This window comes from Cnephaeus nilssonii (genome assembly GCF_951640355.1).
Source record: "Cnephaeus nilssonii genome assembly, chromosome: 6".
In the NCBI taxonomy this organism is placed as follows: Eukaryota; Metazoa; Chordata; class Mammalia; order Chiroptera; family Vespertilionidae; genus Cnephaeus; species Cnephaeus nilssonii.
In genome coordinates this window covers 10,765,659-10,789,545 of record NC_137077.1, presented here as the reverse complement: position 1 = coordinate 10,789,545, position 23,887 = coordinate 10,765,659, and the positions used below count along the sequence as shown (strand labels likewise).

At 40.5% G+C, this 23,887-nt stretch overlaps 1 protein-coding gene across 3 annotated transcripts in view; it reads right to left on the bottom strand.

Annotated features, from left to right (window-relative positions):
• Window positions 1–22,764, bottom strand: part of CRY1 (cryptochrome circadian regulator 1) — a 50,639-nt gene extending 27,875 nt beyond the window's left edge. For all 3 annotated transcript variants that reach the window (XM_079773386.1, XM_079773388.1, XM_079773387.1), the window contains exon 1: window positions 22,004–22,764. In XM_079773386.1, coding sequence (XP_079629512.1) covers window positions 22,004–22,161 — 158 coding nt within the window. In that variant the 5' untranslated portion in view covers window positions 22,162–22,764. The remainder of the gene's footprint in view (window positions 1–22,003) is intronic.
• Window positions 22,765–23,887: the final 1,123 nt, after the last annotated feature.

The window sequence follows — 23,887 nt, the reverse complement described above, 5'->3', positions numbered from 1 at the left end:
AGCACAATTTTGAATCAGTAAGTGTTGATCAAGAGGATAAAGGAGAAAAGGGCAATCAAAGCAGAGAAAACAGTGTCCTTAAGTCAAGGAATTCATAAGAACACAATACACATGAGTGGGGGGAGAGAGGACTGAGTGAATGACTACCAGTTCCATACTCTCCAACCCAAGTGTTAACATTTCAAAATATAGTCAAAATCAATGTCAAAAAATACCTTCCAACTTCCGTTGCTGATACTACATTGGAATAAAATACCCTAATAGAAATAACTAATAACAAACAACAACAAAAGGAAACTTTTAAACATATTTACTCAACTACCCCAAAAGTAAGGAGTCATAAGAGGTTAACCAGGGTACTAAAGTCAGCTCTAACCTTGAGGATTTTTACAGAGCCCTGGAAACCTTGAACTTAATCCAGGTTGAGGAGGACAGGAAATAAAGCCCAAAGCCCATCCAAGGTGAGGAAGCTAATAATAGACCCTCAATATAAAACCTGGGTTTCAAAAAGCACTACCCACAATTCAAGTGTAATTTAGATGTAAGTCTTAAGTCACAGCATAGGACAGCAAGGAAACTTGCCTGTTACTACTCAGTTTGAGTTGAAAGAAGATAAATCTCCCATTCCTCAAAGGAAAGGGAAAAAATAGTAACTTTATAATGGAGAAAACTGGCAAACACTCCCTTAATCACATGATCAGAGTAAATGCCACCTATGTAAGTCAATCATGTTGATATTATGTACATTCTGATATAATGTGATGAGAACATTTTACCTCTGTGGTATTTTCCACAAAACCCATAACCCAAATCTAATGATGAGAAAAACATCAGACAAACCTAACTTGAGGGCCAGTCTACAGAATACATGACCAGTATTCAAAATCATAACGGTCATAAAAAACAAGGAAAGCCTGAGAAACTGTCAAAGACAGAGGAGACTCAGGAGACATATGACCAAATGCAACATGGTATCATGGATGGGATTCTAGAACAGAAAAAAAACATTAGTGGAAATCTGAATGAAGTCTGGAATTTAGTTAGTACTATTGTTTCTTAGTTTTGACTAAAGTACGGTGGTAATGTAAGACGTTAATATTAGGGGAAACTAGGTACAGAGGACACAGGAACTCTTTGTACTATCTTTGCAAATTTTGTATAAATCTATAATTATTATTCATTTATTTATTTTAAAATTATGCCTCCAAGTGCATAATCTCAATGCAAGTTCATGGAATTTAAGTGGTCTCAAGCACCTCAAGCATATCATTGCATTTTAAGTGATCCCAGGTTGGTTGTGATCTAAAATGACAGTTAAGTATTCTCTGGATTCTCGACTTCAATTTATGCCTCAATTTCCACAAAATAGTTCCCCCAAAATCAACCAACCAACCAACCAACCAACCAACCAACCAATCACACAATACACAGGGAAACAACTTAAATCCGAGTTGCAGAATGAGAGGCCAGAAAATGACTGAGAATTTTTTGGAACTGCTAAAAGATGCCAATTCAAGAAGCTCATGGGGAAAAGAAAAAAAAAAAAGCTCATAAGAAAGAGAAGAACACAGCTGGTAGGGGACAGAGGATGGGATAAAGGGGGGGGGGGAGGGAAGAGGGGAATTAAAGATAGATATGAAGAACAGATAGAAATGAAAAGAGATATAGAGAAGAGGACAAAGACAGAGAGAGGATCCACATATAGACACATCATATTGAAATTACTCAAAACCAAAAATAAAATATATAAAGTAGCCCGAGAATATTATATTAAATGGGTATTATAATATAATATATGGAGAATATTTATTCAAGTATACATGGGATATTTATGAAAATTTACTCTCTAATAAGTCATAACAAACACTGTATTGAACAAATGTAAAGCAAATGGTATCATTAATATATTTTGAATTTAAAAAAACACTTTTCTAAACAATTTATGGGATAAAACATAATAATGGATTTTAGAAAATATCTGGAATTGAATGATAATGAGGAAAATGTATCTAAAATGAGCAGAATGCAAAACAAAAAAAGGTGGTATTAGAAGAAAATGTATAGGCTTAAATAGTTAGAAAAGAAGATGTGAAATTGAGTTAGGAAAACAGCAAAATTTTTAGAAAAATAAAAAGAAGGAAATGATAGAGTAGGAATTAGTGAAAATAGAACACAAATACATAATAGAAACAAAGCCAGAATTTATTATTTGAAGAGACAATAATATAAACCTCTGACAAGATAAATTAAGGGGGAAATGGGAGAAGAAAAAAATAAGGGATATTAAGAACAAAAAGGGAATATAATTTCAGATACTGCAGGGATTAAACAGAAAATAAGATAGTATGAACAATTTTATGCAAATAAATTTGAAAATTTAAATGAAATGTGTAAGTTCCTTACCAAAACTAACTCAAGAAGGAATTTAAAACTTACCAAGCTGACTCAAGAGCAAAAGAGGACATAAATGGTCCTTCCTATATCCATTAAAGAAACTGAATCAGTGGTTAAAAATATTACAAAGAAAACATAAAAGGCACTCAGCCTTACAGATGAATTCTATCAAACATTTAAGGATTAAACAAATCTAATTTTATAGAGTATCCTAACCTTATACAGAGGATAGACAAAAAAGGAACACTCCTCAACTCATTTTATAAGGTTAGATTTGACACCAAAATTTGATAAGGACAGCACAAAAGGAAAATTGCAAGCTAATGTCAATAGTATCATTTTAGCAAACCAAACCCAGCAATATATAAAAAAATAATATACATCATGATCAAGTTGGGCTTAACCTCAGAAAGTTGGTTAGTTTAATGCAATTCACTTCATTCATAGAATAAAGAGGAAAAAAATATGACCAATTTAACAGATGCAGAACAAGCAGCCACTAAAATTCAATTTATTTAGTAACTTCCTTAATGTGAAAGAGAGCAGCCACAAAAATACTTACAGAAATACAGAAAAGTTATTAAAATTAATGGGCTTTAAAAAGGTTAAAATCACTTAATTTCTGGAATCAGTTTACACTAATACAATTTATATAACTTATGCCTCTCTTATCTAAATCACACAAAGCTATTTATAATCTAGACAGATTATTATTACTTATCTAATTTTAGAAACCACGGCATTGTGGCTCTACCAGGTTAGGCCAAAATCAAGTATAAGATGTATTTCCAGGCTTTAAAGGATTTACATACAACTAAATAAAATCTGTCCAACATGTGGTCAAAAACATGCTGTCCCAGATCTATGTAAAATACTTTTCTGCAGTCTAATAATCCTATTTGAAAAATTTCTCCTTCAGAAAGAGTAGTTATATGTCAATTATCTACATGAATAAAAGAGAAATATGCAAACTGACCATACCTTCACGACACCCACCAGCCAATCAGGAGTGAGCATGCAAATTAACCCAACAAAGATAGTGGGTTAATTTGCATACACAGGCGCCAAGCGGCCAGGGGCGGGACGCTTGCGTCGTTGCCATGGTGATGATGCAGGCTTTCTGCACCGCCCCAGCAGCTCCGGGCCTCTGGGCAGTGTGAGAAGGCGGAAAGACAGCTCCGGGGCTGGAGCAAAGGCAGAAAGGGGGCTCTGGCTGGAGGGAAGGAGGTGCCAGCAGCCAAGGGAAGGAAGGCCCATTCTTGCACAAATCTTCGTGCATCAGGCCCCTAGTATCTCAATAAAGCTAAAAACGTAATAAAATTTTAATTTTCATCTGTAAAAAAAAAAGGCAGCAATGTTGAAAATTTCTTCTTATTTTTCTTCTTCTTTAAAAAAAAATCTATGATCTAGCACATGTCACAAAGGTCTGTCTGAAGTATGGCCAAAGGTCAAAATCTTTCCCACACTTATATTGCTGCAAAAAGTGATAGTCATATAAATGCTATCTATTCATCCATCTATCCATCAAAAATTTATTGAGATTCTACTGATATTGTTGTGGACCCTAGGGTAAAGGTGAGAACAAAATTAAGTACCTGGAGTCATGAAGTTTGCATATTTGATGATGATGACGACGATGACAACCACGACGACTATGACAACCAATATAGCAATAGCTGCGAACGTTTAAAAGTGTGTATTATACACTGCTCTAAGCACTTTACATGCATAAACACAATGACCCTTTGATATAGGTATTTCCCTCATTTACAAATGAGGAAATTGAGGTACAGAAAGGTTAAGTAATTTTCCCAAGGACTCACTAAGAGAAAAGTAGCAAAGCCAAGATTTTAAACCCATTCAATCTGGCTCCAGATATTAAGCTCTTGAACCACTACACAGTATTTAAGTTATTATCATTTCTATAGAGAAATCTAAAATAGGGTAAAAGGAGGAGAGGGTAACTTTATAGAGTGGTCATAGAAGGATTTTTTTTTTTTGATGCCCTACTGCCTATTCAACATCTCCTTTTAAAAGTCCCCTCAAACCTTCTCTTCCCATGTCTCCTAATCTTAGTTAATAATGATTCCATAATTAAAGTTACTCGGGCCAAAGTGTCACCTGATTGGTCAGAATAGGATATACTTATGTTGGTTAACAAACAAGCCCCAAATAAGTGGCTTGACAAAACAAGTTTTTATGTTGCTTATGCTGAGTTCACTGCAGTTCTAAGTAGTTATTCTCTAAGTGGTGACTTTATCATTCTAGCTGCTTTGACCTTGTGGCTCCATCATTTGAACAAAAGGACTCCTTCACAACAAGGGGAAAACCAGAGAAGCATAAAGGGGCCTTACATTGACTCAGCCAAGCACTTACTTACACAATTAATTGGCCATAACTGATTATGCTTCTCTCTCCCAGGTCACTACTCTATCCCATTTTCTGTCCTCCCTTCCTCCTTTCCTTCCATCAGTCATTCCATCCATCTTTCCTTCTAGAAATACATACATCTATTCTTTGCTTCTATCCAAACTTTATTCCATCCTTCCCCCTTCTCTCTCTCCAGCCTTCTTTGTAGCCTTCTGTCTAGCATTCCTCCTGTTCATTCAAAGTGAAGGTCATTCCTTCCATCAGTTCTTTCCCTTTATTTAGTTTTAGGAATACCACCTATGTTCTGATGACTCAAAATTTTATATTTTCAGCCTACACTTCTACTTTGGACTCCAGATTTAGTAATCCCACTTCCTATACTGTATTACCTCTTAAATTTCTATCCATATTCCAAGTGTTCTTACCATTTTCACCATTATCACTCTTATCCATGCCATCATCATCTCTTCAAGATAAGTATACTAGACTCCTAAGTGGTCTTCCTATTTCTGCCCTTTGCCTGATACCCATTTTCTACCAAGTCCAAGTGATTATTTTCAAAGTTAACTCACATCATGTTCCAACCTCTACTCAAAAAGAGAAGCAAGAGTATATGAAACAAAAACAAAGACTGATAAGACAGAGAAGCAAGAATGGACAAAGATGGAATGGAGGGTAGGATGGCAAGAGTCAAAAAAGGGAGGAAAGGAGGTATGAAGGAACAATCAAACTGAAACTTAAGAATCCTAAGTCTGATGCAGTTTTTAGTAACAAAAAAGGGTCAATTTGATTTAATTACTAATAAGTAAATTATGAACCAGTCATGGGCCTCAAACACATTCCATATACACTTGATTTCACAGTTGAAAATAAGAAATGTCTTTGTGGATGATATATAATAGAACTTGTCTATGCTTAGAGAGAGAAATATAATAAGTGAAACAAAATGAACCCAAGTATTATCCCACCATTTCTCATTTGGTAAAGAGATTCATTTAGAATCACATTAACTTTTAATCTCCTCAGAAATATTTGAGAGTTAATTATTTGTAATTTAATAAAATACAGCATCACATATTCTGAGTTATATCCTTTCATTTATATAACCAACATTTGGGCATCTACATAGTAATTGTATTACTTAAGTCCCTATTGTTAAAGGACATATAAAAGCAAGGCAATTTATGCTGAGGAAGATTTCCAAAGTTTTACAAAGATATGACTAATATGGATTTTTAAGTATCTATGACAGCACTTAGTGACAGCAGTTTAAATTAGACTTTACTTGAAGTATCTTTAACTTCTGAGGTCGACTTACACTAGATAAGGCTATGTAATTTATACCTCCTTAATCCCCAAATCACATAAAGATACTTGAATCTAGGACTTCTATTCCGTGTGTATTTTTAGAAACCACTGCTTGTGACACTATAATAATAGGCCAAAAATAATATTTCAAATCTACTTCTAGACTTTAGAGTATTAAAATAGAACTAAATAAAATCTGTTCAACACATGTATAAAAGCAAATGACAGAGCTACACATAATGGTTTTCTGATATTCCTACCAGAAAACTCGCTTTTCTAATAATGCTAATTTTACTCTCGATTTAATTCATGTTTTTCAAAGGTTTTCAGTAGCAGGACTGTGAAATAAAACAATATAATATAAAACAAAACAACAGGAGTGCCAGGGGGAAAAGTCTATGAGAGATGAAACAAGCATCCAGATCTTGGTTTCTAAACATCCTTCTCCAATAAGGGTTCTACAGAGCAGTGGCTGATTCAGGGCTGAGCAAGGAAAGTACAGAATGAACTACAGCATCTCAAAAATGTCACAAAGTATGGAAGAGCTCCAGAGAAATAAGATGGATGTGTGTCAAAATACAGATGGATGCCAAAGCTGGAACAATTTAAACAACAAAATAAACAGTAACAGTAACAGATTATACCCCAAAGAATAAAACAAATACTCATGAGCCCATCCTATGTAATAAAAGGCTAATATGCAAATAGACCAAATCACAGAACACCCAAACAACCGGTTGCTATGACGTGTGCTGACCACCAGGGGGAGAGCACGGGACATGGTGGGTGTTGGCTGCGGCAAGATGGTGGAGCAGGTGAGCGGGGGCGCCAGACCAAGGCGGGGCGCTGGTAGCTGTCATCGGGGCGAGCCTCTGAAAATTATTTGCTCCTGCATGCCGCGGTTCCGCCCAGCGCTCGCACCTGCTGCCAGCACCGGCCCTGCTTGTTCCCACTGCAGGCACTGGAACTGCCGCTTACACCTGCTGCCGGCACCCGGTGCCAGCCCCAATTGCCCCTCAGAGCTTCTCCACCTTCCCCTGCTCCTGAAGGGCAATCGGGGCCGGCAGCCACCTCTCACATCTGCTGCCAGCGACGGCCCCGCTAGCACCTGCAGCTGATGCTGGAGCTGCAGTTCCCACTTGCTGCCGGTGCCTGGCACTGGTCCCAATCACTCAGCGCTGTCAGTGGGTGTGAACGGCGGCTGCTGGCCCAGATTGCCCCTGAGAGCTTCTCTACCTCCCCCTGATCCTGAGGGGTGATTGGGGCAGCAGCAGCTTCTCGCACCTGCTGTTGGCGACGGCCCCAATTGCTCTACACCATCAATGGGTGTGAGCGTGGCTGGCGCCATCAGCTTGTGGGAGCGGCGGTGGCGTGAGTGGGGCTACCAGCAGACAGGGGACCAGGGTGTGTGGCGGGAGGGGACAGGTGGGGGTGCAGAGGATGGGCTGAAACCCACCCCTATGCTCACCTCAGCCTCACTGCCCACAGTTCCTTTCAAGGTGCAAGAATTTGTGTACTGGGCCCCTAGTATTTTTATACTAGGGGCCCAGTGCATGGATTCGTGCATGGGTGGGGTCCCTCAGTCTGGCCTGCACCTTCTCACAATCTGGGACTCCTCAAGGGATGTAGCAGTGCCAAAGTGGCAGGCAGCTGGGGCTGGGCACAGCTCCACTGCCACTCATCCTGGCCCTGCTGCGCCTGCCACTGCCGCCACTGCAGCTGCGCTCACCAGCCGTGAGCCCGGCTTCTGGCTGAGTGCACTGACCACCAGGGGGCAGCTCCTGCATTGAGCGTCTGCCCCCTGGTGGTCAGTGTGCATCATAGCAACCGGTCATTTCAGTCATTCTGGTTGTTTGGTTGTAATGGTCGCTTAGGCTTTTATATGTATAGATTATTGAATAATTAAATAAATGGTGGGAAAAGAACAACTCTTCATTACAGAATTCCAATTAATAAATATAGAAGGAATGACCCTAGCTGGTTCGGCTCAGTGGATAGAGCATCAGCCTGAGGACTGAAGGGTCCCGGGTTTGATTCTGGTCAAGGGCACATGCCCAGGTTGCAGGCTCGATCCCCAGTAGGGGGCGTGCAGGAGACAGCTGATTGATGATTCTCTCTCATCATTGATGTTTCTATCTCTCTTTCTCTCTCCCTTCCTCTCTGAAATCAATAAAATATATATTTTTAAAAAGAAATGTATTAGTATTTCCCTCTGTGATTATGAATTTGTCTATTTCTCCTTTATTTAAGTTCTATCAATTTGAGTTTTCTGTATTTTGAGGCTATGTTTTACGCATACAAAATTAGAACTGTTGTATCTTCCAGGAAGATTGTTCATTTTAATTACTGTGAAACATCCCTCTTTATCTCTAATAACCGTTTCTTGCTTAAACTCCCCTTTATCGAATATTAGAAAAGCCACACCAGCTTTCTTTCTATTAGTGTTTGCATGATAAAACTTTTTCCTTACTATTAACTGCAGCCCATCTAAAACCCCGTATTTAAAATGTATTTTTTATAAGCAGCATATTTTGGGTTGAACTATATGAAATTGCTAACAGTTTAGTGTTATCGATCTACAAAACAGAAATTTCATATAGCTCAATCTGATAATTGATTATATTTTTAAATTTAAACAATCTTTGTTAACTGGAGAATGTGATCCACTTATAATTAATAGTATTAGTGACATACATATGTTTAAATTTACCATCTTAATATTTGTGCCACTTATTCTAAGTCTCCTTTCTTGCCTTCTTTTAAATTTTTTTAAAATTATACAATTTTCCTCAAGATTGTTAGTTATAACTTCTTTAACTGTTCTTTTAGAGGTTACCTAGAAATCAAAACATACATCCATAACTTCTTAAAGTTCACTATAAATGAGTATTTTTATTGATTCTTTAACAATGCAAAGACCTTAGAGTATAGTGACTCCATTTAACATATAGGTGTATACACACACATAATAAAAGATATTATTATTTATTTGAACAGTAAGTATTCATTCAGATACATTTCTATTGGTCTTTATAACTCCTGTATTTTTGTATTTTATATAGAATAATTTCTTTTGCCTGACAGAATCTGTTTAGAATATCCTTCATATTTGATCTGCTACTCCTAAATGATTTTTCTCTCCTCTCCTTCTGGAATTTCAATACAAATATTCTAGACTTCTTTGCCAGGTTCCATATGTTTCTCACATCCTTTTCTGTATTTTCTATCCTAATGTCTCTCTGGTTGTTTTCTTCTGAACTATCTTCCAGTTCACTAATTCCTTCCTCAGCAACATCTAATCTTTTTGTTAAACTTATTCACTGACTTATCAATTTCAGCTATTGAATTGTTCATTTCTAATATTCTCATTTGATTATTTTCATAGCTTTCTGCCAAAATTCTTTATCCAATTTCTTGAAAATATTAATCACAATTGTTTTCAAGTCCATGATTGATAATTCTAATATCTGGATCTCTTATGGGTCTGCTTCTAATAGTTTTTTTCTTTTGTTTCAGTAATTTCTTGGCCTTTAGTATGCCTTGTTAATTTTGACGGTGTGCAGAATATTATGCACATAAAAAAAACTATATCCTCCTTTAGAAAATTATTAACTTTTGCTTGTTGAAAGTTTCTAAAATACAGCTGATGCCATTAATCAAAAAGTGATTGAACTAATTTAATGCAGAACTTCAGTGCTTATACAGGCTGTTTTATTCAAACCCTGCTCCTAGAATATTGCCCTTCAAGGGTCCCAACCCAAAGTTGAGAGAATTTTCAGGTTCTGAACTCTACTTTTTCCTTCTAGCCCCATGAGACTGCTGAAAATTATGCTTAGCTTCTAAGTCACCATTTTAATTTTCAGAACTGACTTCTGCATTAAGTAAAAAGCAGCATCAAATGCCAGGTCCAACTCTTTTGGTTTTCTTTTTCTTTTAGATATTAGCCCACCAATTCTTACTGTGCTTGGACCTCTCTGATGACTTCAAAGAGATTTTTCACAAATACTTTTTCAGCTTCTCTAGATATTTTTAGCAGTTATATTAGTCTAAGACAACCTAACCAGCCATTTCCAAAAACAGAAATGCTCAGGAGTTCAGTCTTATATGTATTTACTTTGAGGTGTCTATTTGATAGGCAAGTGGACTTGTTAATTATCAAATGATGTATGTAACTCTGAAATTCAGGATAGACATATTGATAGTTAACTATAAACTTGGGATTCATTGCATAAGTGGTGTTAATAGCTGTAAGACAAATAGAAGAAAGAACAGATGGATGGGAGAAAAGAGAAAAAGAGTTGTAACAGGGAAGCGATAGATAAGAAAAAGTGGCGGTCTCTAGATTGGGAGAGGGGGAGACACACTGGTGGTATGGTCCATAGCACTTTTATGATTTTTTTTATAGTTAATTACTAGTGACTAAAAAAATGAAGAAAAACATATCTGAAGCACTTTTATTCATTCATTCATTCTTTAACACTTGGACATTTTATTGAGATAGAAAAATAAACATAGAATTCCCATCCTAATGCCTCTCAAATTTAATTAAAATAAGGTATAAGAACTATTACTTATTAAACTATATTATTAAAAGTGCATGGCACCAAGGAAACACAGAGGAATCAAATCTGTCAAGGCGGGCCATAAGATTTCACGAAGATAATGTTTGATACGGGTCTTTTACTATCACAGCATTTCACTTTTTGATAACAGTGTAAGATGATCTTCAACAGAAATATCAGGTAATCTTCTGGAACCAAATTACACTAATGTAAGTATACGGAACTTATGCCACCCTCATTTCAAAAATCACATAGATGTATTTGCAATCTAGGCTTCCTACTAATCTTTGTCTATTTTTAGATAGCACTGCATTGTGACCTCAAAAGGACAGATAAAATCAAGAAGGACATCTATTTGGGGACTTTATGGTACTTACATGGAATGAAATAAAATCTGTTTATAAAAGGCAAATGTATTAGAGAGCTACATACAGTGTGGAGGCAAAAGTAGGTTTACAGTTGTGACTATACAAATCACAGTTTATTCTTGTATTATTTATTAATTATCATTTTTAATAAACAGAATTCTTAATTTTAATGAAATTAAATTAATAATTGATAAATTCTTCCCTTATAGTTAATGCTGTGTGTTCACTAAAAAATCTGAACTGACTAGACAACAATGAAAATTATATAAAGACAAAAAATGTGAAGAAGAAAGAATTACAAAGTTCCTGTCACACAGGTATTTTGTTTAAACAGTGTAAATCATAACTGGTAAATGTTAAGTAGAAAGTATTACAGTATACCTGTTATAGAGTAGGCATAAATAATTGGCACCTGATGGGTTGGCAAAAAAAGCAGTATAGCACAGGATTTGAAAGAGACAAAGTCCTTCCTACCCTATTATGAGTGAGTCCAATGAGAAATAAAACTAAAATTGGAGGTTAGTTTATAAAAGAATCTCTCTCTGTCTCTTTGTCTTTGTTTTTTTTCATAAGCCCAAATTTTAAGAGTGAGAACATTGGCACACAATCATTAAGAAAAGTGTCTGAAATGTTGAAGCTACAGGTTTTTTAAAAGCTACAGATGAAAACACAACTCTTTAAAAAAAAATAATGCTCATGACAAAAAAATATCCATACTCAGGATAATACTATAATATTAATAGATGACACACAGAATGAATAATATTCTATTCCACTAGCACCTGGTAAACACACATACACATACACCCCAACAACAAACTTTAAATAGGAATGTACACACTAAACAGAGAACAGAAGTCCAAGAGATAAATCTTGGCAAGAGGAACAGAATACTGCCCGGCCAACATGGCTCAGTGGTTGAGTGTTGATCTATGAACTGGGAATTTATTGTGGTTTTACTGAGGCCTTTCTAGGAGAAGAGGAGGAGACTCTATACAGCAGGATAATAGAGTGCATACTAACTGGGGAAGGAAGGTATAAGAAAACTTTAGGGAAGAGCCCTGGCTGGTGTGGCTCATTGGACAGAGAATGGGCCTGTATACCAAAGGGTTGCAGGTTCGCTTCCCATCCCTTCCCCACCCCCAGTTGCAGGAGGCAACCAATCTCACATGTCTACTTCTCTCTCCTCTCTCCCTCTCCCTCTCTCTCCCTTCCACACTCTCTCTGAAAAGCAATGGAAAAAATACCCTCGGGTGAGGATTAACAAAAAAAAGAATGGATGTTGAACTTTATCAAAAGTCTTTTCAGCATCTATGAAGATGATCTTACAATTTTTCCTTGGCCTATTAATATTTTATATTAGTATATATACTTCCAATATAGAATTACCCTTGCATTTTCAATGTACATGTAGAATATACTTTTAAAGTATGATTTTGTATTCTATTTGAAAAATTTGTACATTTATTCCTAAATCATATAGGACTGTAGTTTCTTCTTCTTTTACTCTGCTCTAGAACAATGCTTTTTATAGCACTAAAGTTACATGTTCTTAAAAGTTTGGTAGAACCAAACTATAAAACAACTGAGCCTGATGCTTTTTATGGATGTAACTCATTAACAATATTCTTTATTTCTTCTGTAAGAGCTTTGCTTTCAAAAGATCAATAAAATGGAAAAGCATCTGGCAAGTCTAACCAAGAAACAAAAAAAGAAAGAAAAATAAAACGTATTAGTAATATGAGAAATGTCAGACTACATTAAATGGTAGACATGTTAGGAAAATAAGAATTATTATCAAATTCAACTAACGAACTGACTGAAAAGGAAACCTAAGAAAGTTAATAAACACAACGGAATTGAAAAGTATGACAAAAAATGGCCTACATCAGTAATTGTTTCTAAACAGAAATTTACTCATATTAAGTTAAGCCAAAACACAGAAAGAAAAAGTATTGGAAGAATACTGGAGTATCTCATGGAACCTGTGCTCAGGAAATAAAGTCAAGTAAAAAGATTCTAGAATCTTAGGAACCAGGACACCGGCTCCTTTTTGGAACTGAATGCTCTTGTTTGTTCCTTTCTGCACATGTGCTCATTTTTTTCTTTCTATAATCATCTTTCTATGCTAAGAGACTTAGCATTATATGACTGCTCAGTGTTAAGGTCCAATACCAACCAACAAGAGTCTCAGTATCCCTTTTCCAAACCTTCATGTTCCAATTTGGTACATTGTGGGTCAGGCATTGACTCTAGATCCAATAAACTATCCACAGGAGAAAGAGGAAAAGTAGATCACAGAGCTACTAAAGTGGAAGCTAAATTCATCCTTTCAGTAAGGATTTTGATGTGGGTAGTTTAAGGTGTGGACTGTGCAGGTACACTGAGATATCTACAAAAAGAATCTGCCTCTTCCCCAAAGCCCCCAACCCAAAAGACTTTACAGGTGAATTCTAGCAAACCTTTATGGAACATAGAAATCCTGTTATTTGTACCACTAGCGAGCATAAAAAGGATATAAAATTACCAGTTTATCTTACAAGACTAACATGATCCCATAATGTAAGGCGGGAAACCATAAAAATCTTAGAAGAAGCCATTGGCAGCAAAATAGCAGACATTTGTCGTAGCAATATCTTTACTGATACAGCTCCTAGGGCAATGGAAACTAAGGAGAAAATAAACAAATGGGACTACATCAAAATAAAAAGCTTCTGCACAGCAAAAGAAACCATCAACAAAACAACAAGAAAGCCCACTGCATGGCAGAACATATTTGCCAATGTTAACTCTGATAAGGGTTTAATCTCCAAAATTTATAGGGAACTCATACAACTTAACAAAAGGAAGATAAACAATCCAATAAAAAAATGGGCAAAGGACCTAAATAGACACCTTTCGAAGGAGGACAAACAGAAGGCCAAGAGACATATGAAAACACTAGTGGCCCGGTGCACGGATTCGTGCACATTGAAAGGAAATTAATTAGAATTCCTGGGGTGGCGCTTCGGCTTGAAGGGAGTGGCAGGGGCGGGCGGGGGGGAGTGGGGGGAGAAAGAAAATTCACATTCGGGTCTTCCAGCTCGAGGCACTGGCTCCCGTGTGGGGACTAATGCAGGCGGTCCTGGGTGGTGGCCGGGGGGTAGGACTGGGAGAGATGGCTGGACATGCCATGGACCCAACCTTCTGTGGTCCCTCCCTGGCTGGCCAGCTGCACCTGGGGCAGCGCCGCGGCTCGAAGGACATCTGTGGAGTGAGCAGGGACCCTCCAGCAGGTCCCTTGGCCTGGCTTGCAGAGATTGGGCTGAAACCGGCTCTCTTACATCCCCCAAGGGGTCCTGGAGTGCGAGAGAGCACTCTGCAAAGTTGTTGTCGTACAGGGTGTGGAACGCAAATGCAAGTGTGCAGTAAACCAGATTCGGGGTTGGCAGTGTCCCAGGAACAATAAACCCACTGCCGAAGGTGGCCCCCTGAGGAATCGGGCTCCCTCCTCTCTGGTTCTGGGATGTGTCACCCGAGAACGGCCGCTGCCAAGGTACCGCAGCTCAGCAGCTCCTGCGTTAAGCATCTGGCCCCTGGTGGTCAGTGCGCGTCCTACCTACTGGCTGTTCGGACAGTCGGATGGTCACTTAGCATTTTATATATATAGATAAGATTTTTTTAAAAATATATTTTATTGATTTTTTACAGAGAGGAAGGGAGAGGGATAGAGAGCTAGAAACATTGATGAGAGAGAAACATCGACCAGCTGCCTCCTGCACACCCCCCACCGGGGATGTGCCTGCAACCAATGTACATGCCCTTGACCGGAATCGAACCCAAGACCCTTCAGTCCGCAGACCGACGCTCTGTCCACTGAGCCAAACTGGTTTCGGCTATATAGATAAGATTTTTTGTAGTGGCCTTAGTGTTGTGAGATCTAAAAGACTTCAGTGGTACAAAATATATGTATTGCCACATGAAGTTTGAACATACAGCATCAGTAAACATATTCCCCCCCAAGGATCTAGAAATAAGATATATGTATTCTTATGGGTAGAAGGCTTGTTCTAGTCTTAATTCTACTGATAGACATATATATACAGACAGTCCTTGGGTTACGTCAGACTCGACGTACGTCGTTTCATGGTTACGTCGCCATCTCCCATTTATTTATAAAAAAAAAGTTCCGTCATTTCGACATATGTACATATGTGCTTTATGTTTTTTATTATTTATTTAACACAAGTAAAGGTCAGGAATTGTTATCTTCCTTTAAAATTTTTTTTTTTTACTGTTACACTTCATTACTGCTGTGTATGTGCTCCATGTGAGTGACATAGGTGCTTATGTAGGTGGGTTCTGACTTATGGCGAAAATTGCGTCATGTCACGCCATAGGAACGGATCTCCGATGTAACCCGAGGACCTACTGTAATGAGAAAATCTGTGGGAATTTTTTCAGTATGGGGAAGAATAAAATCTTAAAATTAAACTCACTGCAGATGAAATTTCTTATATTTAGGGGGGATGTACTGACAGCTAACACTGTTTCTTTATGTTTAGTTCAGGGAGAGGTCTTTCAGACGGCCATCTTAGTAGAGGAAAGAAGGTGTGGATTGCTTTTTATTCTGTTCTAGAGGCCTGGTGCATGACATTCGTGCACTGGGGGGTGGGTCCATAAGCCTGGGAGCCCTTGGGGGATGTCCGACTGACGGCTTAGGCCCACAATTGGACATCCTTAGTGCTGCCGCGGAGGCAGCTGCTGCGCTTGCCAGCCGTCAGCCTGGCTTGTGGCTGAGCAGCACTCCCCCTGTGGGAACACACTGACCATCAGGGGGCAGCTCCTGCATTGAGCGTCTGCCCCCTGGTGGTCAGTGCACGTCATAGCGACCGGTCATTATTATATAGGATGCTCAAAGTCGCTAATCATCTCAGAGATACAAATCAAAACAACAATGAGATACCATCTCACACCTGTCAGAATGGCTATCATCAACAAAAGACAAGTGCTGGCGAGGATAGGGAGAAAAAGGAACCCTCTTGCACTGCTAGTGGAAATGCAGCCACTATGGAAAACAGTATGGCGTTTCCTCAAAAAATTAAAAATGGAACTTCCATTTGACCCAGTAATCCTACTTCTAGGAATATATCCCAAGAAAACAGAAACACCAATCAGAAAGGATATATGAACCCCCATGTTCATAGCAGCACAATTTACAATAGCTAAGATTTGGAAACAGCCTAAGTGCCCATCAGCAGATGAGTGGATTAGAAAACTGTGGTACATCAACACAATGGAATACTATGCTGCTGTAAAAAAGAAGGAATTCTTATCATTTGCAACAGCATGGATGGAACTGGAGAGCATTATGCTAAGTGAAATAAGCCAGTCAGAGAAAGATAAATATCACATAATCTCACTCATTTGTGGAATATAATGAACACAAACTGATGAACAAAAACAGAACCAGAGTCATAGAAGCATCGAATAGACTGTCCATCCTATGAGGGAAGGCGGTGGGTGAGGGGATAAGAGATCAACCAAAGGACTTGTATACATGTATATGAGCATAAGCAATGGACACTGACAGGTGGGGGGTGAGGGGGTGAGGGCATGTGTTGGGGGTTGGGGGCGACTGGGAAGAGGTCAATGGGGGGAAAAGGAGACTTAGGTAATACATTAAATAAAGAACTTAAATTAAAAAAAAACAACTAACAAAATTAGTTCCCAAAGCAACACTCAGTGAATCACTCATTTCTTTTCCCTTTAATCCTCACCTGACATGTTTTAATTGATTTTAGAAAGAGAAGAAGGGAGAGAGAAACATTAATGTGAGAAACATCAATTGGTTGCCTCCTGGTACACATCCTGACCAGGGATCACACCTGAAATATAGGTATGTGCCCTGATCAGGAATCAAACCCGCAACCTTTTGGTGTATGGGACGATGCTCTAACCAACTGAGCCACAAAGCCAGGGTGTTATTACTCACATTTTCTTAATAGATTTGCAAAAGTTTATATATAAATAGGCAACATATTCATATGCATTTATATTATCAATTATTCAAACTATTACCAATAGTATTCTTTTTTAAAAAATATATATTTTATTGATTTTTTTACAGAGAGGAAGGGAGAGGGATAGAGAGTTAGAAACATCGATGAGAGAGAAACATCGATCAGCTGCCTCCTGCACACCCCCTACTGGGGATGTGCCGCAACCAAGGTACATGTCCTTGACCAGTATCGAACCTGGGACCATTCAGTCCGCAGGCTGACGCTCTATCCACTGAGCCAAACCGGTTTCGGCAATAGTATTCTTTTTATGAGTGATATTACAAGACCCTTTCTTCGGATTGTTTGAATTATTTATCATTATATTTTCTCAGAAAAAAATTCACTTTTTAAACATTAAATAGCCTAGAAACAGACCTCAAAATATAAAAAATCTACTGTATGACATTTCAATTAATAGTGTCATTTTGGGGAGGAGGGAGTTAGAGCTCAATCACAGTGTCAATATAAACTCTAGATAGAACAAAAGGTTTTATGTATAAAAATAAAGTGTTCTCAGAATTTTCCTATTTTTAATTACCACCTCACAAAGGATTATTTCCAATTACATATATACATCTATCCCAACCTCCCTTCCTAGCTTCAGTCGTTACTAACCAATTATACCTGGATATCCTGCTTTACCTTAACTCTGATATATCTTAAAACAAGCTTATCATCTTAACCCCCAAACTAACCTCTTCTGAGTTTATGTCTCCCTCTCAAACTTGAAATCATCAGTCTCCTCCTTTTCTAAAATCTCCCATATGTCACCAAATCACATTAGTATTTCCACTTAATTCAATCTTTTCTTTCTATTCCCATTACCCAAAATTATAACCCATACAAAAAATAGTTACACTAAATCCTGTATAAAAAGGGATTTTAACCCCCAAATTAGAATATGACCACTCACTATATGTTAATCCTATCTAATAAAAGGGTAATATGCAAATTAACCATCACTCCATCACAAAGATGGTGGCTCCCATAGCAGCCAGGGCAGGAGGCTGGCGACACGAGTCCAGCGTCCCACGCCCCGGCCACGTGGAGGGAGGGAGGGGCCTCTGGGGGCGATGTGAGCCCAGCATCCCGTGCCCCAGCCACATGGAGGGAGGGAGGGGCCTCTGGCCAGAGGCCGGGGCGCAAGACGCTGGTGTTGTTGCAGGCCGGGCTGAGGGACCCCCCCCCAACACACACACACCCTACCCCCTGTGCACAAATTTCGTGCACCAGGCCTCTAGTACCAATATAAAGATTGGCCATGTACATTCTCTAGTACATAGCACTACAGCACAGTAATTTAATATTGTCATCTTACTTATGGCCTTTTAATTACTGATGGTCCATATCACTTAAAACAGCAAACTAAAAAAAAACCCCACAAGCATCATTAAGATATTTAGTTTGTTGTTATTGTTGCTACTGAGGAGATAGAGCTGGGATTAAATAAAAATGACAAAAATAACTAATCAATAGAATTCCATTTATAAAATATCATTGTTTTCTTTCATCTCTAGAAAACCCTAATATCTAATTAAAACAAATATGCAATCCAAACCAAATAAAATTATGTAAGAATCAATTTTAAAATACCAAAATTTAAAAACTATAGTTACATCTTTTATATTACTAATAATTATTTTTATTACCATCACAGAAATTATGCAGTCCCTCCATATCCTCTGTAAAACATACATTGGCCATATTGCCTAATGGCCATGGTTACTTCTAGGTTGAGAACACCAGACTGTTGTTTTCTAGTACATCTGATTCCTGTTCCAACTAGTGAAAGTACTAGGTATGTCATGAGTCAATTGTATTACTCAAACCTTTTTATGCCAGCTGAACTTTTTATTGTAACCACATCATTTAATTAGATTTTATATACACTGATTGAGTGTAAAAAGAAAGCTGTTTTATTGAAAACTAAACTGAATGCTTCAAAAGGCTTGATAAAAGGAACATCACCAAAAAAGTTTCTAATTAACAGTGAATAAGATAGATCAGAAGAAAAAAAACATACTAAAGAAATTCTGAACTCAAGTTTACTTCACAAAGGTGTTTAAGGTTTTAACCAACTTTAAAGAAAATGACAGGCAACATCAGGCTATGGGGTGTAATTTATGCATGAAAGTTAACATGAAACTCCAGCAACAAAATCAGACATGGTATAAGTATAGATTTGGTTACTGAAAATTAAGAAACTCTACATCTGATAGTAATAACATGCTGAAGCTTAAATATTAAAAATAATCTGTTAATTGAAAATTATTTTTCTGAATTATGAGTTTAAGCTATACATTAGCATCTAAGTTAAATGAAGTAACTGCCCCACTCTTAAAACCTAGACTTAGAAAAGAAATTTAGAAGATACTTATCAAATGCCTTCTTTGTATAGGACACAATGCTAGACATTGGGGAGAATACAAAAGAGGGCTCTTCCCCAAGTATCTGCATAGCTGGTTTCCTTCCTTTTGTCTTTACACTACTGAAACCACTCTATTCAAGATTATGAATGGCCTCAAAATGCTAAATACAATTTTTAAATTTTCATCCTCATCTCACCTGACCTATCAACAGCACCTGACCATAGGTAAAACACTCTCTTTAAAATACTTTCTTTACTTAGCTTCTCAGACACTATATTCTGCTGGGTTTTCTTCCTAACTTACTAGATGTTTCTCCTCAATATCTACCCACTAGCGCACCCAAGGCTCAGTTCGTGGATCCCCTCTCTCTTTTAAAAAAAATTTTTTTTTAATTACAGTTGACATTCAATATTCTTCTCTTTTCTAACTAAACTTATTTTCTTAATGTTCTCATAAAGTTTCATGGCTTCACTAGAATATAGCTTCAACAGGGTAGGGATTTTGTTTTGTTTTAGCTGTTTTGTTTAGGCTGAATGCTGGCACATAACACAGTGCCTGGCATGTATTAAATACATTACAAATATATGCTCAATGAATGGATGGATGAATAAATAGCTTTAAATCTTATATATAAACTGACGACTCTCCAATTTATACCTCCTGCCTAGATCTGTCTGCCCTGAACTCCAATTGCCTGTCTGCTATCGCATTTGGATGTGTAACAAACATCTCAAACTTAACCAAGTTCAAAAGAGAACTCCAAACACCCTCCCAATGGCTTTTCTAACTTCACTTTCTTAGCAAAGTGCAGTTCCATCCTCCTAGTTCCTCAAGCCAAATATTTTTAAAGCATTCCTAATTCCTCTCTTTCTCTCACACCACATATCCAACCTGCCAACAAATACTGTGGATTCTGCCTTCAAAATATATTCAGCATTTGACTACTTCTCACCACATTCACCACTATCACTAAGGTCCAAGCCATTCTCACCTTTCACCTGGATGAACAACAGCCTCCTAACTGCTCTTCCTGCTTCGTTTCCACCTGCACCCCACCCCCTTCCAATTTAGTCTGTTCTCCGAACCACAGCCAGAGACATTTTTTCAAACTTAAGTCAGATCATGTCACTTCTCTGCTCATAATCCTGCCATTATTCCCACTTCCCTCTTTGAGTACAAGTCCAAATCTTGACAACTACCTATAAAGCTCTACTCAATATGGCCCTGTTACATCTCTGACCTCATCTACTACTTTTCCTCTCACCTATTCTGCTTCAGTCACATTGGCTTCTTCTGCTGTTTGTTCCGAAGGTTAAGGACATTTGCACCTCAGGGCCCTTTCTCCAACGTCCCACTGCCTGGAATGCTTCTCCCCTAGACAGCTGCAGTCCATATTTGCTTCATCACCTTGTTCACTTGCCACCTTCTCTGAGTTTTTTTCCCAATCGCCACATTTAAAATTTCAACTCTAATCCCAACCTCTTATATTCTTTATCCCCCTTCTCTGCTCTATATTTCTCCAACATTTCTCCACCACCAAATACTCTGTCTTACTTTCTGAAGCATATGTTCAAAAAGGACAAGAATTTTTTGTCTGTTTTATTCACTGCTATATCCCTGGGGTTTAAAGCAGTGCTTGGTATATAGTAAGGTGATCACTCTGTTCATCGAACACTTCCTATCTTTTTTTAAATATATTTCTTTATTGATTTCAGAGAGGAAGGGAGAAGGAGAGATAGAAACATCAATGATGAGAGAGAATCATTGATCGGATGCCTCCTGCACACCTCCTACTGGGGATCAGGCCCTCAACACAGGCATGTGCCCTTGGCCGGAATCGAACCCGGGACCCTTCAGTCCGCAGGCTGATGCTCTACCCACTGAGCCAAGCCGGCTAGGGCCATCGAACACTTTCATTTCCACCAGGGGGCCGAACAAGCACCTAGCCTGGTATTTCGGGGAAGATCGTCAAGGCGTCTCTACGATTTCCTCCAGTCCTCTGATCCCTAGAAGGATTATCCTTTGCCTAGAAAGAAAAACCGTGTTGCCCGGCCCACCACCAGGGGGAGCTCGAGAGGAAGCGCTGAGCAAAGAGAAACCAGAGGCGATTTCCCTTGCTTTTCCTCCATCCACCTCAAGGTGGAAGAAAACTGGGTTTGGAGGCGACTGTACTGAATGAGTAATTTTCTCCAGACTATGAATTACCGGGACACAACCGTCAACATTAAAAACCGCAATCCTCTCGAATGCCACCAAGAGGCCAAGGAAATCAACCCGCGGGCCACTGAGAAATGGGCGGGTGTTTCCTCAACCCCGCCACTACGACGTCCCCATACATCTGGGGAAAGAGTTCCCAGGAGCGCCGAGACGCGTAATTCACAGCCGGGAGGGCCCGGGTGTCCCAGGCTGCCAGCGCTCTCGGACCAGAGAGAACCATTCGGTCCATTCTAGTTCAGACTCGAAGCAGCTACAATTCTTCAACCGGCGTACGCCAGGCGGTCCCGGGTTGAAGTGCTCCGACTGGGCCGATCTGTCCAGTCCCCCATTCATTAAAACTCCGAACACCATGTCCCCCCGAGATTCTGACTCACCGCCACCTGTTGATGCCCACATTGGAGGAGCCCGCGAACCAGGGGTCGAGGATGTAGACGCAGCGGATGGTGTCGGCGCCCCGAATGCACTCCTTCAGGGCGGGGTTGTCGTGGAGCCGGAGCCCCTTTCGGAACCAGTGCACCGCGTTCACCCCCATCCCGGGCACGCGGCGGGCGGCGGCTCCCCGCCGAGCTCCTCCACCGAGAGATTCAAGGCACGAGGGTCCGGCTCATCACCGACACCTCCGCTTCCAGGAGAATCGCCGCACCCCCGGGAGGAGGACAGGGCGGCCGAGGGGGGACAGGAAAAAATGAGCCTGAGGAGCGGACCGGAGAGGGAGAGGGCGCTGGAGGCGCCGCTGGGAGCCGAACGGAGGCTGCCCGGGCAGCCGAGTCCGGGTGTGACGCCCTTCAGGAGCCGGCACCCGCCGCAACCGCCTGGAGGACACGCATAACTCCGAGGGCCGCGGACCCCCGGAGGGCGAGCGAGTTCCAGGAGCTCGAGCCGCCACGACAGCCCGAGCCGGTCCCCGGAGCCCCAGGAGGCTCGTCACGGAAACCTCGCCCCACCGAGGCGGTGCCTGAGGAAAAGCGGCCCGCCCGAGGCGAGCCACCGAGGAGGAGGAGCGAGGACTCGGTCCCTGCCGGCCACGCTGCCTCGCAGCCCAGGAGCGAGGACGGAACGCGGAGGCGACGGTCGAGGCCGCTGGAGGATTGCCGCCGGTGACCGGTGTCGAGCCGGCCCCGGTGACTCCGCCGCCTGCGCCGCGTCAGCGGCCTCGGCCCCGCCCCCCAGCTCCTGACTGGAAGGCGCGCTGCCCACGTGACCACCGGCACCTCACGTTTCTGAAGTGTGTTTACTACTGCGGCGCGGGCTGGGGGATGTGCTCGCTCTTCCGTCGCTTCTAGGGGGCGGCAGCCATTCGATCTCAAAACTGTGGGCCCTCGCCTAGAAGCGGGGCTCTCTACCTCAACCCCTTTTCTAGGCGGGCTGGTCGCGGTTGCCTGGTAGGGCCTCGGGGCCTCACAGGCCCCACGTGAGGGAAGGCTTAGCTCCGCCCCCGGTGGCCGTGAGCCTCCTCCATTGGCTGAGGCTCGCTGAGACCCGGATGAGCACGGGGATGCGGGCAGCTCGCGGGCGCGCGCTCTGCCGGGGAAGGTGCGCGTGCGCTCTCGCTGCGTTCCTGGGGGAACGAAGGCGGGGCCGCGGGCAGACGCGTTTGGGCACTCTCGCGGATGGGGGGTCCCCTAGAAGGCCGGGAGGCGGCTTTGTTCCCTCTGAGAGTCTTGCGAGGGGGCCCGGCGGGTAGTGGGGGCAGATGGGGTGGACGGAGGAGAGTAGGACGGAGGAGGCTCAACGTCGACTTTGATGCCAAACTGCGTGCATCAATCCAGCTTTGTGCAAAGAATCCTACTTTGGAGTGTGCAGCGCCATTCCAAAGGTGCTGTAACCCTTGAACTTGCTCTGGGGATGTGGAGTAATTGGCCGGGCGGGTGCCAAGCATTCCTGGACTTCTTGTAATTCCCTAATACTAGCGAATATCAACAGTATGGGAGCCCTCGTCTCTTACATTGAGTGCGGCCGTTGCCCACCTTACCGAGGGCATTGAACTGTAATCCATGCCATTCCTTATTCGTGTGATGTCCTTATATTCATTCAACAATTACTGAATGAACCAGACACTGCTCAAAGTGCTGGAGATCCAGGAGAGAAGAAAATGGGCTAAAACCCCAGTTTACAATCTGTATCTCTTAAACTTTTACTCTTTGCTATTTTTTTCCCCCTCTATAAAATCTTCGTTCGCATCTGCTGCTCACTACAACCACCTTTGCCCTACCTAGTATATTTCTTCACATTCCCTTAGACTCAGATGCAATGCAACC